Genomic DNA, 19,275 nt, shown 5'->3' on the forward strand with positions numbered 1-19,275 from the left:
AAAGAAAAAAAATTGTTGGCGGGGGGGGGGGGGGGGGGGGAGGGAGGGGGAGGGGCGGGGGGAGGGATGTGGTGGTATAGAAAACCCAGAAGAAAATTTTAAAAACTTTTTTTTAGGCGGGGGGAGGGGGGGTTGGTGGGGTGGGGGAGTGGGTGGTGCATGGGTTGCAGGAGTAGTTGGGGTTTGGTGGTTGAAGGGTGGGTTGGGTAGGGGTGGGGGTGGGTGGTGCATGAGTTGCGGGAGTAGTTGGGGGTTGGTGAAATGTCACTTGTGAACTTGTTTTTCCTACTTTGATTAGGGAAGTCATTTTCCCCATTTTTAAGGAACTTGTTTTCCTAAGGAAAATATTTTTCAAATTTTTTGACTAAACGAATATGAGAAAATTGGAAAACATTTTTTGTTTTCCTTCATACCGAACACACCCTTAGTATTAAATATTCTTGAAAATAGTCAATTTTTTAACCAAAAGAACATGAGAAAATTGAAAAATATTTTCTTCCTTCATACCGAACACTCCATTTTCCTTACACTCTACTCCTTACTACAACCTACTGAAATGGCGAACACTCCTCCTCCTCCTTCTTTGCCGGGGCGGAGCTATAGTGTTAAAGGGTGGTTCAGGCAAACCCAGTAGCTTTTGCGTAGACCCTATATTTTTACTATAGAAAAATAGTAAAGGTAAATATTATTTACTTGTGAACTCACATGCACAAATAAGCAGACGGTTCAGTGATAATGCAGAGGCTAGAGAAGCTCTCTCTTTCCAGAGATGTTGGTTCAAAACCCCACCAGTGCATATGTTTTTTTTTTTTTTTTCATTTTTTTGCTATAATAAGCAAGATTACCTTTTAATTCACTTTTTAAAATTAGAAGAACATATAAATTGAACTCATGCAGTTCTTTTCCTTTGGGGGTAACTTTTTCCCCTTTTGCCATTATACAGAATTTCTTTTAACACTTTATATTTTAACAACAAAATATAAGATTGACAAATTAATAAGCAAAAAGCAAACCGAATTCTCCCGATACTTGCTGCTACCATTCCTTTTCATCATTTTTTTCACAAAGCGAAACCGAAAATTAGATTTTCAAAATATATCAAATACTGATACTTGTTCGTTAGTTTGACGGTTATTATCAGGGGTGGCTTAAGGGTGAAGCTAGTAAAACCTTTGCTTTAGCCCCCCAAAATTTTTACGGATGAATTTTATGTTTTTTTTTTTTAGCCAATATTAAAGATTGTAAAAAGAAGTACAAAATTTATACAATAAAAGAAGTGAAATACAAAATTTATACAATAAAAGAAGGGAAAAAACTATGTACTTTTTAAGAGAAATATTTTAGAACTTTGAACTAAATTACTCAAAATCTTCATATTATTAAATAAAGTTTTTACAACAACATCTAAGGTAATGTATTTAAAATACATGACTAACATCTTATTAACTTGAATTAATCCTCACTATCATAAATATTAATAATAATGTTACTATGTGAAGTAAATACAACAATTATAAAAAAAGAAAAAGAAAAAAAAGGCAAGACTAGATTTTCTTTTTTACGTATGTGTATATATTTAAGGTCTCGGATTAAAATTTAGCTTTAGGCCATTAATTTTATTGAGACGCCCTTGATTGTTATACATTAGCTTGAAGTCGTTGTCCTGTCTTAAAATTCCGAACCCAGACCCCAAATCTTGGCTCTGCCTCTGCTTCTTCGGACGCTCTTCCTCCTCCTCCTTCTTCCGTTGACACACCTCCTCCCTCTTCCGACGCTCCTTCTCCTCCACAAAGGATTGTCCCTTCTCGTTCTGCCATTGATGCTCCTCGTCCTAGTACTTTCATTCCACCAAGGATTGAACTTCCTCCCGTTGGTCCTGTCCCTCGCTATGTTCCTCCACCCTATGGTCCGGCGAGGCTTCCTGCGGGATGGGTTTATTGGCCGATAGTCATATTTTGTATTGTCATTTCTCTTTGTGTTCTGGGTTTGGTTATACATAGGCAGTGGCGGAGCTAGGATTTTCATCTACGGGATTCAAAAATTCTAAAAGGTAACCACACGAAGAAGTCAGGAGATTCAACATCTACTATATATACATAATAAAATAATTTTAACTTTGAAAATACACTGTAATTTTTCACCGAGGGGGTTCGGATGAACCCCCGGAACTAACGTGGTTCCGCCCCTGTGAGTGGGAGATGAGTTCCTTTTTTTTGTTGCGATTATTTTGATTGCGGTGATTGGGACCCTCGTTCCTGGTTGTCTAGACATGGCCCGTTTTGCCGCAGATCCAGCTCCAGAGCCAGCCCGTGATTAGTTCACTTGCCATTGTTATTTTGGATAGCATGGCGTTTGGTTTCAGTTCGTATGTCCTTTTTTTTTTTTTTTTCAATTTCTTAAAGCATGGGGAAACGGTGAGAAGTTTGCTGAAGATAACAGTAATAGTTACGTAATGTAGTAAGAATTCTCTTCTCTCTATTTTATGTTGAATCGGAAATGCTAATGAAAACTCTTTCCATCTTTTAATTTATCTTTCTCTCCTTCGAATTGATGTTTTTTGAATTCTGAAACCCCCTTATATTATTGGAAAGAGGACCCTAATATTTATTAGTTTTAAGTCTGCAACACACGATGTTAACTCTTATTATAGGAGATCTCCAGATATCAACGAAGCAACCAGTCAAATTCGAGCAATATTTCTCCATTTACGCAACCCCAGCGATGCGGATGGCGGACCCACCACTTACAAACAGAACGACACCTTAGTACACAAAATTGCATTCCCACCAATAGAAGAATGGCGATACACTAATTATATGGAAAGTTCAAAAAGGACAGGGCAATATTCTTCTATTGACTAAGTCCATCTTAAATCTTGAATAAACCCATGTTAAGGGAACTTTCTGATTACTTTGTTTTTTGCCCTCTTTTCTTCTTAGCTTCTAGTGAAAGTTTCTGAATATGTGGTGGTTGAAAAACTAAATTTAGTGTTTTCTTGAAGTCATGTGGGTATTTTGTTACCAGTGCAGTGTAGTGGGTTTGAATGTTGTTGAAATTGAAATGCTATGTGGGATTAGTTTTGCCCATATTTTTTTGTGCTTCTAGTGAAAATTTCTGGGATTCGTGATGTTGAAGGCTGTTTAGCTTGACATGTTTTTTCAAAGGGAAAAGGGTCAAAAATACCCATCTTCTTTGGAAAAAAGGCTAAAAATATCCTCCAAACTTATTTTGGGTCAAAAATACCCCTCTCATGCATAAAGTTTTCAAATATATTGCCTCGGGACTCAAATTATCTTCCAAAATAACTCAAATCATTTTTTAAACCCATTCCATCATTTAAACCACACCCAACTAAATAATAACCCATAAGATCCTTATTCCCCCAATTACCTCAAACCTACGTATTGGGGGAATAAGGGATCTTATGGGTTATTATTTAGTTGAGTCCGGTTTAAATGATGGAACGGATTTAAAAATGCTTTTAGTTATTTTGGGGGATAATTTCCGTCAAGATTATGTGATATTTGAAAACTTTAATGACGGATGATTTTTGACTCAAAATAAGTTCAAAGGATATTTTTAGCCCTTTTTCTAAAGTAGATGGGTATTTTTGACCCTTTTCCCTTTTTCAAAACCAGTAAGCTGAAGAGGACTTAGTTTGTGCTAAGTTTGGTGTTTTCTTCAAGTATAGCATGTATTTTGTTATCAGTGTAATGTGGTTGAGATGGTATCTGGGTTTTGTTTTTTCCCCTCTATTTTGTGCTTTTAGTGAAAGCTTCTAATTACTACTCCATATTGTATAATGTAAATCTGATAGTTTTCTTTTTAAGTTTGATAGTTTTCTTTTTAAGTTTGCTAGCATAAAATTACTAATGGTATAATGTAATTTTCCTAGTAGGCGTTTGGACATGCAATTTCATCTCATGAGATGAAATTAGCGTTTGGACATGCGATTTCATCTCTAATTTCATCTCATGAGATGAAATCCCAAATCATCCAAAAAGGCATGATTTGGGATTTGAAATCATGATTTCAAAAAATATAAATGTAAAATTTGATCGATACGTTTATATTTTGTAAAAAAAGACCCATAAGTTGGTAGATATATTTACCAACCATTGGTATTAAATATTAATATGCAAGTTGGTAAATATATTTACCAATCATGTTTACTATGTGGGAGGATTATATTAAAGAGTAGTTACATTACTATTCATGTTAAATTTTCCTTTTTATTGAACTAAAGTTTGATTAATTGATGTTGTATATTTTAGAAAGGTCTTCTAGTAGCGTATTAATTTTATTATGAACTATGATTTACTCATTTGGTAAGATTATATAAGAATTGAGAAAATTTTGATGGTTTTCACAACTTGTGGGGTTTTTATGTTTATAAAAAAAACTGTAACTTAAGAAATCCAAATTGCATGTCCAAACATAATTTCATCTCATAATTTCATATCATAATTTCATCTCATGAACTGAAATCATGTTTAAACGGCTCCCTAATTTCACATGCTTCTTTCACTTGTTTGTCTAGAACTATGTTCACTGTATACATGCTTGATTATTTAGGTTCTCATTTCTCTATTATAACTTATACGTTGAATTGGAAATGCTAATGGTGATGTATTTTTGTCAGGACCCCTCTCTCCATCTCTTTCCTAACCCTGTCATTCTATGAAACATGGTATTGCAGCCCATACGGATTTTTTGATGTCCATAGTTGGCGAATGAAATGATTTTATAATACTACAACAACATCAACATACCCTGTGTGGTCCCACAAGTGGGGTCAGGGAGGGTAGAGGCGTACGCAGACCTTACCCCCTACCTTGTGTGAGGTTGCGATGAAATGGTTGTATAATACTGGGGAAAATAAATGAAATCTGTTAAGAACACCTGCCCCAGTTAGTAGCCTGACAGGGCAAATGGTGAAGTCTTAAGGTGTTTCAGAAAAGTTCTTGAGTTTGAGCAGCACTTTAGCCTGATCATGTTAACTTTATTTGGATGAAGGGTAGAACCCTTGACTCATCTAAGCAAGAAGCCTATGTCACTGGAATCTGTAGTTTATAAAGCAAATTAGGGAGTCTAGATTCCATAGAAGGTAGGACAGCTTTTGGTCAGTTTGTTCTTAAGCACTTAGCTATAATATGTCTGTGTGCTATTATCCAAGGTTATAACCTAGTGATCGATGAAGTTGGGGAAGAGTCATCAGGTCTCAGTTTCAAATCACAGCAGAGGCAAAAAACACTAGGTGATTTCTTTAGATCTACCCAAGTCTTGGTGGGCAGAGTTAACCGGTACCCGGTGTAATAGTTGAGGTACGCACAAGCTAACCCGGACACCACCGTCATCCAAAAACAATTCTATGTGCAATTAGTTCAGGAACTGGCAAGATACCACGGGTATAGAATATTAACAAGCACTGCAGTAGTTCAAAGGTCAGAGAGCTAACAACTCCATTTTTTTCCTTTCTTCTGCTTACAAGCCCGCTTGTGAATGCTGCAATTCCTGGTTCTATCATAGTGCCATAATGACAATATTTTGTTGAAAGCTCATCGTTATCTTTCTCTCCCCAAGGCAGGCTCGTGAAAGATAAAGATACCTTCTTTTTTTTGCTGAACGATGCAACTTAGAGAAAAAGAACTCCTTATGAATGCTGCATAGTGTCTTGGTTCTGTAATAGTATAAATATGAAAATAGCTTGTCAAAAAATATATCCTATTTGATATCATTGAATTCTGCATTTTACTGATGTTCTGTCTAATATAATTGCAGTGTCAGCTACAAGAAAATCTGCATTTGGGAGGTAGAAAGATTGGTCTAGCTGAAAATTGTGGTGGTATATTCCTATTATTGAATTGATTTGTCATGAAACTTTGTTTGATTGTTTGAAGGTCAAATAGTGTTTTTGTCACGAATGGAATGTCTTAACACTTTGAGGCTCTAATATGATTAATGAGATTGGACTTTGAGGTGCTCTGCCTCCTACTAATTATCGATTCATCCCGCTGTGTTGGGAGATGCGGCATCTGCAGAGAGCCAGAGACATTCTGATGCTGTACCACCGACGGCTTTAGCGGACTATCCTCTACCATTTCGAGAGAAAGGACAAGAAAAAAGGAAATTGATATTACTGATAGCAGGTATAGTGCTGTAGAATTGCTTCTTGTAAATATCTTGATCTGACTCGATTATTTTCCTGATGTTCCGTGCTATACTTGGGTTTTACTGCTTCCCTGCTGTATTGTGAGTTTCAATAGCTTTGTTCCTTTACATTTCAGTTGGGTTTCAATGCAGGAGAAACTTATCAAAGTTTTCATGGTCCGTGGTTTTTTTCCCTATAGAATTCGTTCTATTACGCAGTGCTGATTTCTTAGGATAAATACTTCTTGTTAGGTCAATTTCTTTGTGTGGAAAGTGATCGACCATGTTAGTGAGTTTGAATTATTTCAAGACGGTTATTGATTGGCTTAGAGTTGGTAAGCGAGCGACCATGTTAGTTCCGGACTCGATGTAGTAAAGCAGAGTTGAAATTAAAACAATAAGTGAACGTAACTGAAATCTGGCCAAATTACAAGTATGTTAGCAAGTGAAAAATGATGCTGGTTGTTGCCACATCTTACTTGTAAAGGACATTACGTACAAGTGGATTAAAAAAGTTCTAAAGATAATACTGGATCCACAACTAAATCTCCAAGTATCCATGAGCTCGGAAGAGAAGCATTGTCCATAATTTTCTCCAAACACATGCTCAGTAGAAGTTCAGGAGGACAGTACTCCAAAGGGAATGAGGGTCATCAAAACCAGTAAAGCATGAGAAACTTGTCAAACCATATATGGGAAAGCGTCCCACCAAAATCTTTGTGATTGGGACTGGCTTCATAAAAACAGATTTATTCTCTTAAATATTATTAAAATAACTAAAATAAAGTTATAATAGTTAAAGTCAATTTTCAATGCAATATGGATTGAAAGAAACCAGAGGTTGTTTGAGGCTAAGAGCAAGACTGTGGACTCTTTGGCAATGGATGTGGCAAGAGTGTGGACTCTTTGGCAAAGGATGTGGCTTTCTCTGTACTGTTCGAGCTCCTACAGGGCTGCAGCAGCTCATTTATAGCTTGCAAATTTAGTGATTGCTATATCCTATACTTTGTAATGTTGTTTTAAGTGTTTTTGATAGACCTTAGCTGGCTGAGTTGGCTTAGCTAAATCTGTAATGTTTACATTGGTGATCAACAAAGCTGTTAGTTACCCCAAAAAAAAAAAAAAACAAGAGAGACACAAAATTTATGGAGACTCGAGGAGTATAAGTAAGTTTCTTTTGGAGAATGTTTTCGGACCAAATACACCTCTTGGTTTCCAAGCTTTGCTTTTTTTTCTTTCATATTAATGGAAATAATTACTAAAATGATACTTATATTTCTCCTTCGATTAAAATTAAATCAACGAATAGCCAAAAGAGGTACCTAGCTTTTTGTGCAATCCTAAGCCAAAGTTGGAGGAAAAAGGGGTTATATTCAACCTATCAATTTCTTGTTTAAATGCTCCCTTGGCTAGATGGAGCATGCATGCATTTGTAGGGATCTAAGTAGGCACAGGTTGGTTATTTGGCCACTGAAATTTCAGCTTGTTAAGTGGGTTCAAATCCCCTTCCCCCTATATAATAAAAATATTTTTTTTTAAAAAAAAAGAGCATGCATGCATTTTCCCAGACAACGCAACAGTTTATGGCTTAATACATCGACAATCCTTTAAATTTGTCAGTAAATTTCATTTAGACAATCGAATTATGGTTTGTTCCAACTGACACGATAAAATATTTCTATTAGAAAGTTTCGGTTCAATTTTATTTTATTTATTTTATTTTTTATTTTTTTTTATTTTTTTTTGCGTGTGTTCTCAAATGCCCATTATTTGGATAAGTTAATCACTTAAAATATGTCAACCTCTTTAGTTATACGAACTAATCTCAATAAACAGTAAAACAACAGGCATATTCCGATTGAGGATTATGTGTACAACTAAAGGAAATTAAATATTTTAAGGGATTAACTTATCTACGTAATGGACATTCGAGATCACAAGCAAAAAGATTTCTAAATTTGAACCAAGGGTATCTAATAGAAACACTTTATGTTCATGTTCTCAACTTGAACAAACAGTACTTGTTGTCTAAATGAAATTGCATTATACCAAAGTTTAATAGCTTTTGCATGCCTTTGGAATTTTGGATTAGAAGTACATGTGTTACCCAAAAATTGATAAGAAGGGAGCGCAAGTTTTATTATTTTGATAGTTACACAATTAATTACTATTTCTGTTTCAGAATGATATGTTCTTGTCATTTTGTTTTTTCTGTTACGTGCATAAAGGCACGACCGGTATACTTGTCTAACTTCTTGTATAAAGTAAATTATTGCATCAGAAAATACATTGATTGTGTAATATTGAATTCTTTAAAATTAAATATCCATGTTACACGCTCATATGATATCAACCTAAGCGTTAAATGACAATTCTTGAAAGATTCATTATGTATTTTTGTAGAATGGTATATAATTTAGCCCCGAAAGTTGAGACTAAATTCTTGTGACACACTCGTTCATCACGTGCTGCAACCTTTTATGTACTCAACCTTTGTAGAGTGTGTCTAAACACACCGCTTGATCAATTATTGTCTATTTTTTCTGAACATGTGTAAAAATGAAATTGGATTTGTTAATACAGTGTACTAGATCTTTCTCTCATCATCCTATTATACTAAAATTGTGAGTTTTTCATTCCAAAATTCAGACGTATCTTTTATCATTTTACTAGAATAGGACTAGATTCCAAAATTTCATCCTTTTATTTATATCAAGGCACACATATATTGGCGCGGTTAGATTACTGAACAAGTACTAATTAATTCAGTGCCTTTATCAAAAATGAAGTTGATGACACAAGAGTAATGTATTAATGAATAAAATAACAGAAAGAAGTTAAATTACTCCAAGAATCTACTACCCAAGTCATCTTATCGGGAATAATAAAAGAACCTCTCAGTACTCAAATTTTTATATTTAAAGCGAATTTTCAAAAATTAGTATATATATATATATATATATCATGGAGTTGTTCAATTCTTATGAATATGAACCGAACATGCAACATACCCAAGGCAATCACCATAAACAGCATAAACATATCTAATGACTGCAGCCAGAAACATTGCTCTAAGTACAACATTTTCTTGGGGATCTAGTGTATGATTGTTTCCAGTTATTACCACACAAAGCCAAAAACTTATGGCTGCACTCAGTAGATAAAAGCTGAATGTAAGTAGCTGTATTTGGTCGGAAATGTATCTTCTTTTGGCTTGATATTCATGTACTCCCAATTTTTTATTTGTGCATGTATGCATATGATTACCAGACAAATAAACTGGAACCTGTATTAGTAGGCCGGCTCACCTTTCTTTGCCAAGCTGATGCTGTTAATTTTTTTCAATTGACATTTAATCTTTATCTTGCTAATTAATGAACTGCGCCGATGTAAAAAATGAATGGAATAGAGATCAAAATGTAGGGTTATAATTTCACACGATGACATATATTGTTCAAATATTACTAATAAGAGAGAATCTTGGTGCTATCCATATCTTCAAAAAATTTGAGGATGCACGTTTGTTAGTACTAATCTTTAGGTATGTATGTGGCTCATATCAACGAGTATAAATTTTCTTAAAATTACATTAGAAAGCGTTTTGGAATTGTGAACTATTTTTTTTTTTAATAAATATAATTTTTTTTAAATAAAGTATATTTTAATCATATTTACTTAAGTCGATAATATTTTAGCCATGTATGTGTGTGAGTGATGAGTGGAGAGGATGTGAGATGTATTCTGATCAATGCGTGTGAAATGGAAATGTATTTTGGTGAAAAATGAACGGGCCATAACCAAGTTGTCTATACAAATGGGCCTTATACCTTATCGGACCTTTGTTATAAATTGACAATGAGCACCAATGATAATGGAGCCCATCCATGCCATGACTCACTTGGTCAAAAATTAAAGACCAGCACAAAAGAGCCCAAGTGCTTATATGGTATGAAAAAAGATATTCTTTCAAGACCATTTTCCAGTGTTGGTAATTAGGTATACAAATGATATATAGAAATTGTGTAAGATGGAAGATATCTATGACAAGAGAATAGTATTTGGTGACATTGTTGAGTATTAAAAGCTATCGAACAACGTCTCATGTTGGTTGAAACAAGTTATAAAATGTAAAAGTAAGTTTTGAGTATTAAGTGAGAAAAAAATATTTTTATCTTCGGGTGAAATATATTTTTCTTCGAGAAAATATTCTACAAATCCAAGGTAATCAACTATTGTAAAATTATTTCACTAAGAAATATTTTCATCAAACACACCATTTGCTAAAATTGTTTGAGCTAGACCTCAACTTTTATTAATTCATAATTTCATATACCACGACTATGGTCTCCTGGCCCGGTTTGTGGGAAAAATGCTTACACTCGAAGTTTACACTAAACAACTAATGACATCCATTTCATGTGTCTTCAATATACTCTTTATCACATAACTATGGCTAGTTAATCTTATCCTCGCCTCATTTTACACTTAATTAACCAAAATAAATTAATTTCATTGGTGTGATGTGACCGAATGTGAGAATGTTTTTGCGAATTTGTGGTATGTATTAGCGAACCCTCCGTGCTGAATTTTCTTCACTTGGTCAATTATCATAGGATCAAATGGTGGTCATCTGAACGGGTTATATTGTTATATCTGGACTTTTTCCAAATCCAACAATTGGGACTTCTGTGCTCACTATACGGTTAGCATGTTGCTTAATTAATTACTAGCATTGAATTTGGTACCTTTTCTTACGTGTTATGTGAATGTGTGACAGTCTTACAGTCACTTTGGGGCATTATCTCATAATCCTTGCCAGTAGCTTGACTTTTGCTTGTCGTTCCGTACTAGCATATGCATTCACTTATGACACAGAAGTTATAGATTATATGAAAGAAATCGTCCCTCTCATTTGCCTTTCCATAATCTTGGATGGCATGCACGCGATATAGTTAACACTAGGTTTTTTTCATCTGTTTTGACAGCAGTCTTGAAATTGTTACTACATTTTAGAATGTCTAATGTTTGTATATGGTCATGTGCTGTATTCTGTTTACATGTTTGTGTTTGTTAAGTTGCATGTACGTGTATGTGTATGAGCAAAGCTCATCATCAAGAGGCAGTTTGTTCTGAGCTTCCACCTATAAATTCCACGGCCACCGCTAAAAAAATCAACAAGGACAAATCTGCATCAGCTGCCACAAATATTTCATGGAAATCTTTGAGCCAACAAGTAGAAAAAACAAAGACACTCAGATAACACAACTTTGCTCTCAACGCTTTCAAGTCCAATACAATAACAATACGAATCCTAGGAGAAAATAGTAAGCACCAAAGCTTATGCGCAAACAAATGTAACCTATGACATATGAATAGTACACCATGTAAGCTTCACCTATACACGATCAAGGTAACACGGGTGGACACATTTCTCACAAGATATATTATTGAAGTAGAGCGAGTCCAGTTCAGCAGGGTTTATCCAAGCTGCCAAGTATTTATTTGCATAGCTGCCTCATGCCATTACAGCTGCAAATTGGAAGACCACACCTACATCGGATCTACTATCATATCAGCCCATCTCTAGCTTTAGATCACACCACCACTCTTCCCCACTTATAGCTTGACTGTTCCTCGTTCACATTCAATACTTGGTTTCCCGTATTGCAAATGTAGATCAGAGAGTAGGATTGAGCTTCTATTTAAGAAGATATCCATCAAATGCAGTAGCAAACAAGCAATCTCCCACAATTTTAATACTTTAACAACTCGAGAAGATGAGAAGACCCGAATACCAATAACCTTGTTAATTTTAGTAGATGACGCGGACCAATATACAGAAGTCAGAATGTGCCTTCAATTTTCCGTATTCGCCCCAACCCACTGCCTGTTTGGAGGTCCTCGTCGATATCGACCTGTGTAACGGGGCTCTGAATGCCTTCTCATTGGCATCTTTACTCTTTCCATGCTCTCTTCTTGTCCCACTGACTGTTTTCTTGCGGAAAACCTTGGCCTAGAGGAGCTTGATTTCTTTTGTGTGTCTGCTTCATATGACACGGGCTGCAACCCTTCTAAATCATGCTCAGAAACATATTCAGTTGGTCTTTTAGCTTCGTCCATTCTTCTAAATGTGATTGAAATCCTATGTGAAATAAAGGCTTACAAGATGTTAGCATATTACAGAACAAAACAGAAGATTTAACTATGACTCGAGAGTTCTGAACATTCAGTGGGTACCTCTTAGCAGGCACAGCTGGCACACAGTGTTTAGCTACATCAGCTCCATTTCCATTCAAGACCAGTACAGATCTGGGAGTAATGTAATGTCATTAATGACCAATCTTCCTAATTTCAATAGTTATGAGAAGAACACACTCACTTACCCCACTGGCAATGGTATTGCAATTGCACCAGCAAATTCACCGGGACCCACTATTTTCAAGTTGGATCCGAACACAATGTTGCACTCACTAAGAAATGAAACAGTACAAAATGGGCGCACAAAATCATGATTGTCAATATGTGGTGGTATGCAATCGCCCTCTTCATAAATGTTGATAATACAGCTGTCTGGAACACAAGTCGGAGGCATCACATGCCACCTTACAAGCCTTCTAATCATGACCTTCATAAGATCAGGCAATGGATCAACAGTTGCACTTTTGAGGATCCCTGGGGAATTGCCACTTTTATCCTGCCATAAAGAAATTTCAGTCATTATGCCACCCTTGATTAACCCATATGCCACAACTCTATCACAGAAGAAGGCTGTAAACTGGACAGGGAGGGGGAGGGTCTTTACTACAGATTCTTAAATTGTGATCTAATAACCCATAATTTGAGGCACTCAAAGCTACAGTTTTGAGCCACTGTGTGTGTTGAGGGTGGGGGTGGGGATGATTCTGTGTGGAGAGGGAGCGATTAATATAAGATTGTAAAATACTTACTAGTGCATAGTTGTAACAACAACCAAATTGGATTGTCACACGCCCTTTGCCCCTCATCCATTTTGCTGGTGCAGTATACGTCCTCCCTAAACAATCACAATACACAGGTAAGAGCCATGAGATAACTAAAAATGACAGAAATAACTTAAGTACAAACAAATTCATAAAGAAAATTTTAGGAGGAAGCTCAAAAAAAAAAAAAACCTCCATCATCACAAGTATAAAGGAAAAGCAATATCAGATCAAACTAATTGATGAAGTGAGTCAGAACTCACAAGGAAGACAAATTGACACTGAACGAGGGTAATTACTGAATTAGAATAGAAGATTTTTTAAGGAAAAGTCGTGGAACTACTTTAGGAAATTTTTCAAAAAGTGAAGGTGCAAGTGTCATTTTTACAGAAAAGACAAATTAACCAAACGGAATAAATGTGCACCTTGTAAAACTACTTGCACATTTTTCCAAATGAAAACTCATAGTTATGCCTCAAACTTCATTTCTGCAACTTCTTCTTTCCTATACCATACTCAACAAAATTCTATGATATCTTTGTTAATGTTTTCAACCAGGAAACAGTTTCTAAGCTGAATCGAAAAAATTTTGGTGCTAAAATCTAGTTATATTGGTTATTTTACTGTTAAAGCAATTGACCTTGAGCCTAACTCAACCTCAAAAGCTAGCTCAAGGAGTGAGAATTGCCCAAGACCATATAAAGTGACCAAGTAACCCTTGACCCACCAATGTGGGACTCCCAACATTTACAACTGTAAAAGCAAGCTCTTTTTCTTTTAGTTTAGGCACATTAAATAAGCAAAGTTATCCTTATTACCGTAATCCTAATTATGGGCTTCTGGCACACCATTAAACGTATGCTATAGAACTCCTATGCGATTAATCTAGGTGTGTGCAATGAATTAGAAACATCTGACATTAACCCTAGCCGTTTTTTAATATTTACTTCAATTCCGAAAAAAGGAAGAAGAGATTTCTCATGCCGCATATTATCACATTATATAGATATCAACATCTATTTTCCTGTTGACAGTTAATCTGATTTCTTGAGGGAAAAAAAAAAAAGTTGACACTTAATCTGATACATAGAACTATTAACCAATTCTCTTTTTCTCAGTCCCTCTCTTTTTTCTTTCATCTTTTTAATGTCTGGTAATTAACATAGAGGATTCTGTGCTATCAATAAGAAAAACCTAAAATAGGATAAACATTACTAAGATAAGATTCCCCATTTCAATACGTTTGAAGTCTAGAATGCCCAAAGCAGCTAGCTTTAACATACAACGATGAAATGTTTCAAGTACTGTAACTCTCAATAACAGACAAAAAGAGAAATTAGGTATCCTTGAAAGAAACAGAACGGCTAATGTTGAATCTGAATGAATCCAATATCCTCTCACTTAAGTAGTCGGTGAGTTCTCCTGCATAGGATTCTTATAGTAAAAGATACCTGTAGGTAGAAAAGGTGCAAGCCAATGCAATAGATTTGTCCCCTCTCAAGACAATCCAAAATCTTTTTCTTACTTTTCTGATAGTTAAGCTAATGCACTAACTCACTCCATGTCAATCGCCCTACTTGAAAGATATCGGCATCTAGATAGCATAGGACCTACAAGGAATTGGATGACTATCGGCCAAAATGAAGATAAAGGCATGAACAGCAACACTAGCATCAAAAAACTTCATTCCATAGCTAAATTGTTAGAAAAACTCAAACTGAATCAGAATCACCAATGGTACATCTGCCATTCTACAGAACCAAGCAGTCGTGTAACGAACATGCAATCAAGCAGAATTTCTTGAGCGTGCTGTGTGATTTCTGTTAGACTCAGCCAGCCGTACCACCTCACAAGGAAACAAATATTAATTTGACAAATAATCTCGTATCTATGCTAGAAATAAAGAATTTTTAGCCGTCTGGCCAATGAAATGAACTGCATCCAATGATTGAGGTCAAAAAGAAAAAAAAAAGGAAATCAATGAGGAAAATAAAGGGAATATGCTAGTTAGTACCAATCATCGAACACCAATAATATTGTAATGTTAACAAAAGTCTAACAACAACAAAGTGGATTAAAACTGAGTGCTCTGGTTCACACAAACACCTGCTTAAATTTCAAATACATTTGAAGCTTAAACATTAACAGCTGGGCAATATCAACCAAGCAACTATGCTTGCTATAAACTAGTTGGGCCCAACAAGGGATGCAACGCAAGGAATTTCAGACTATTGTACGTTGGACGTCAACCTATTGCTACCTTACTCCTTTCTTCCGACTTGGATTAACTATGCTTTGCAAAGCTCAATATGACAATAAAATTCATTTGAGGAAAGGGAAAAAAAAATGATTAAGAGTTATATCAAGGGTAAAACAAACCTTTCAATTCCCCGTTCTTCCCCATCTGGTCAAGCTTCTCCACATAATTAACTATTCTAGTTTGCTCAACTGCGCTAAAGACTCCCTTATGTAGCTCCAGTCCACCAAGTATATTAAAGATTTTCCCGTTCACCCTCTCCAAACATATAAAGTCCTTTTTCCTCTTCACATTACAGAATCTAATGTACTCTCGCTGCTCCCTTGACAATTCTGTTTTTTGCTTACTCTCCGGGGTAGTAATTTCTTCTTCAGACATACCATTCACCTGACTACTCAAGGCAGTTGACTCACTCACTTCCTCAGCTTGAAGTTCATCCTCCTGAGCCATATCTGCCCATGACATCTTCACTTTAGGGGTAGTCACAGGTAATGCTTCACTTGTAGATACCTCTCCAACAGGCTGAGATAGGGAATCTGCACCCTCTATACAACTGTCAGATGAATGCCTGTCCACAGAAAGCTCCTCAAAGGGCTCCCCACCAGCCCCGTCTTTCCAACTCCCCAATGAGTTAGTATCTGCATTATCGTTCAAGTCACCACAATCATTCCAACCTCCAAGCGAATTGTTGTCACAATTCTCTTGGTTCCCATTACAGCCATCCGAATCACAACGTTCCGGAGTCGAAACACTCATATTCTTCGGTTCCTTCAAGCATTCCGCATTGCCACCAACTTCTGCAATCATACCAACAAAGTCTCCGATCAGAAAAACTCACTAAATCAACAACTTTACACTTCAATACTAAAGTATAACCCCAAATACATAAACAAGACAAATCAGAAATCAGTTTGTTTGGCCCCATCATTATCTACCAAAGATGCTAATAATTTGCATATGTTATCTACAACGATCTTCATAACTAGGAATTATATAAACCAACGAAACTTAATCAGATAATTAATATGAATTCTCTGTACCTATTCACACTCTGTTCAGGTTCTTCATAACTAAATAATTTCCCAAAAAATGTATACATCTTAACCAAAAACTAAATAAATAAACAAACCTGAAATAACACGCTCCCCCTAGAGAAAAAAAACTCATCCAAAAGCACATAAAAGTTGGGCACTTAATGAAATATTTAAGTATCAGTATATGAAATATCTACAATCATCTTCATAACTAGTAGAATAATTATATAAACCAACAAAACTTAAATCAGATAATTAATATGAATTATCCGTTATCTATTCGCACTCTGTTTAGGTTCTTCATAACTAAGTAATTACCCAAAAAAACATATTCATCATAAATTTTAACCAAAAATCAAATAAAAACACGCTCTCTCTGGAGAGAAAACTCATCCAAGAAAAAGTAAAGCACATAAAAGGTAGGTACTTGATGAAATTTCTAAGTATCAACATATAAAGTAGATAATAATATATGAATAGCTAACACATGCATTAACACATATTAATGTAAAGAATACAAAGGACAAAGAGAAAGTACTAAAACTGAGGGATCGGATGCGATCGGAGAGGGTATGTGTGCAGTGATGGCAGAGGTCACGTGAGAGAAAGGGAAGCCAATTGGACAGAAACTCAGAGGCGATTCGGAGTTCATCAACGTCGTAATTGAGTAGGAATGGATCGTCTTTTTTGTGAGTTCGTTGGTTGTCGGACATGGCGGATGAGTCAACTAGGTGAATTCAAGACGAGTGGATGATTTTTATTTTGTCAAGTTTGCTTAGAGACTACGGCGGGTTATTATTAGGAGGGCTGTTTTGTCAATTCATAATGGTAAAGATTAGGCGGTTTAGTTTCCCAACACTACCCTGATAAGTAACTCTAGGAGAAAAGTTTTATTCCTGGTACGTGGAAAGACAAAATTTGTGTGAGACTCCACTCATACTTTGCCAAGTGAATTAACGGGCCCCACACTAAATAAAATGGACGAAAGTCCCATCTCTTACTCCTTTTCCATCTGTCTCTCTCTTCTTTTCCAAAGCTTGCTTTTAACGATAATAATCTGACAAAACTCAGCTTGCTTTTCCTTCTTCCATTTTTTTTGTGCTATTGTTTTTCCAAAATTTTCTCTTTCCTTGTCTTAATAGTGAGGTTATTTGTCGAGAAATTTTGTGGAGAATTTGTCAAGAATGGAGTTCATTGTCCCTTATACCCCCTTGCAGAGAGAAATTGGTCAAACTGTCATATTTCACTTTAATCATTTCATTGTCATTAATCTTTTAGTCACATTACTCACATATCAAAGACTCTTGGGTTACAAAGGCCCAATTGTTATGAAAATATTAACCTGTGGATGTCTATTACTCCTCGACATATAACTCTTACTACTTCAGGTTCATAACTCTTGTAGAAGTAACCCCATTACTTTATGATCACTACTCCCACACTTTATTTCTATAACACCCAAATAGTTACTACAAGAAAAATGATAAAGAACAAAAGCTTTCTTGGTATGATTGGGAATATGGTAAGTCACGTCTCTTAACTTTTTTCCAATTCTTAAGTAAGATTATAGTAATAAATCTGTAGGCCCGTATGAATGATATTACCAATACCTGTTGCCTATCATATTTTTACACTGTGAGTGAGTATTATACAACCAAATGGATTGTGCGTCGAAGATGTCGAGACTAAAAGTGGATAGCAAGAATTGAGGAGATTCCAGTAAGTATATGCTATTGACATGTCGTTCTTGATATTTTTATTATGGTTTGCGCATTTCACAACTTTCATTATGAATTTGCTTACTGACAGTGGTATTTATAAAACCGTAACATGAGAGACGAAAAATATTGAATCTCAAATGGTCTTGTGTATATGAGAAATTAAATATGAAACTGTCTCTGTCTAGTACCTAATTAAATAATTGATGAAATTTGAAGTCATTTTTAAAAACGGTATGGCCGTATACTTGATGATTTTAATGGAGTTAGATTTAGTTAAGGATATTTTGGTGGCTGCAGGTGAACAGCCAACGATTGAACCATTGCGGTTGACTCGAAATTTTATTTCCCATGATCAGACTACTGCCTTATAAATTTAGAAGTTTTTGTTGATAATATTTTGTCATTTTTAATTTACTTATGCATTTTAATCACAAATTGATAATAATTCTTAAAGGTTCGAGTCCTATTTGCCATTGGTTGAGGGTAAGACGATGGATTCAAGTCCCGTCGCACTAAGAGGGTAAGACATTGGGTTTGAGTCCCGGTGCACTATGATGATAATATAAGATTTTGGGTTCAAGTCCCATCGATTTATGGCAAATACGCCTTTATATGGATAAGACGTTGGGTTTGAGTTCCGATGCATTATATTGATGAATGTGCATTTGATGTAAAATCGTGAAGCCCGTCTCACTTGATATGCTCCATTCCGTGAGGGGAATGTGGTAGCAGTGCATAATAAGTCTAAATGAAAACAAGTGGTAAAACGAATGAACATGGGCGTGGCAGAGGACAAAATAATGTTAATCATTATTGTGGTAATTATAAAAGAAAGAATACTATGTGTTCTCCAAATGGTCCTTCAAACAGGTGAAGGTAATATTTGTCATCAATATGGTATAAAAGGTCACTTTTGGGGTGGTATTTAAATTTTGCCTACACGCGGTTGTCGTCCGACCTAATTTGATAAAATTTTAAATCCTCCATCAAAAGAAAGGAATACAATTTCAAAGTGATGTTGAGGTGGGTCTATGGATATGATAAAGATAATGGGCTTATAATGAAAATTTATGAAGCACGTATATATGATTATAGTCCATTCCTTGAAGAGAATGTGACTTGTGATAAGCATCGTAAATGCTCGCCCATTTTTA

At 35.6% G+C, this 19,275-nt stretch overlaps 1 protein-coding gene and 1 long non-coding RNA gene across 2 annotated transcripts in view; both read right to left on the bottom strand.

Moving 5' to 3' along the window:
- LOC132046453 (uncharacterized) overlaps positions 1 to 6,479 on the bottom strand; it is a 41,476-nt gene extending 34,997 nt beyond the window's left edge. The window contains exon 1 of the long non-coding RNA XR_009412703.1: positions 6,366 to 6,479. This is a non-coding gene — a long non-coding RNA (uncharacterized LOC132046453). The remainder of the gene's footprint in view (positions 1 to 6,365) is intronic.
- Positions 6,480 to 11,384: 4,905 nt separating this feature from the next.
- Positions 11,385 to 17,243, bottom strand: LOC132046454 (RNA demethylase ALKBH9B). Its single transcript, XM_059437082.1, has 6 exons — positions 16,939 to 17,243; positions 15,489 to 16,163; positions 13,098 to 13,183; positions 12,534 to 12,844; positions 12,388 to 12,459; positions 11,385 to 12,292 (listed from the first exon to the last, which is right to left on the bottom strand). Exons 1-6 carry the CDS (start codon positions 17,111 to 17,113, stop codon positions 12,007 to 12,009), a joined length of 1,605 nt encoding a protein of 534 aa, XP_059293065.1. The 5' UTR covers positions 17,114 to 17,243; the 3' UTR covers positions 11,385 to 12,006.
- Between the last annotated feature and the right edge of the window lie 2,032 nt (positions 17,244 to 19,275).

The sequence above is a fragment of the Lycium ferocissimum genome, chromosome 2, assembly GCF_029784015.1.
Source record: "Lycium ferocissimum isolate CSIRO_LF1 chromosome 2, AGI_CSIRO_Lferr_CH_V1, whole genome shotgun sequence".
In the NCBI taxonomy this organism is placed as follows: Eukaryota; Viridiplantae; Streptophyta; class Magnoliopsida; order Solanales; family Solanaceae; genus Lycium; species Lycium ferocissimum.

What these genes read in the sequence shown, in the direction of transcription:
- LOC132046454 (XM_059437082.1), bottom strand. Translation starts at nt 17,113, where the DNA reads ATGTCCGACAACCAACGAACTCACAAAAAAGACGATCCATTCCTACTC. An exon ending in GTTGTTACAACTATGCACTA is followed by an intron (nt 12,845 to 13,097) that starts GTAAGTATTTTA and finishes TCTTTATGGCAG; the next exon opens with GATAAAAGTGGCAATTCCCC. An exon ending in GCAATACCATTGCCAGTGGG is followed by an intron (nt 12,460 to 12,533) that starts GTAAGTGAGTGT and finishes CATTACTCCCAG; the next exon opens with ATCTGTACTGGTCTTGAATG.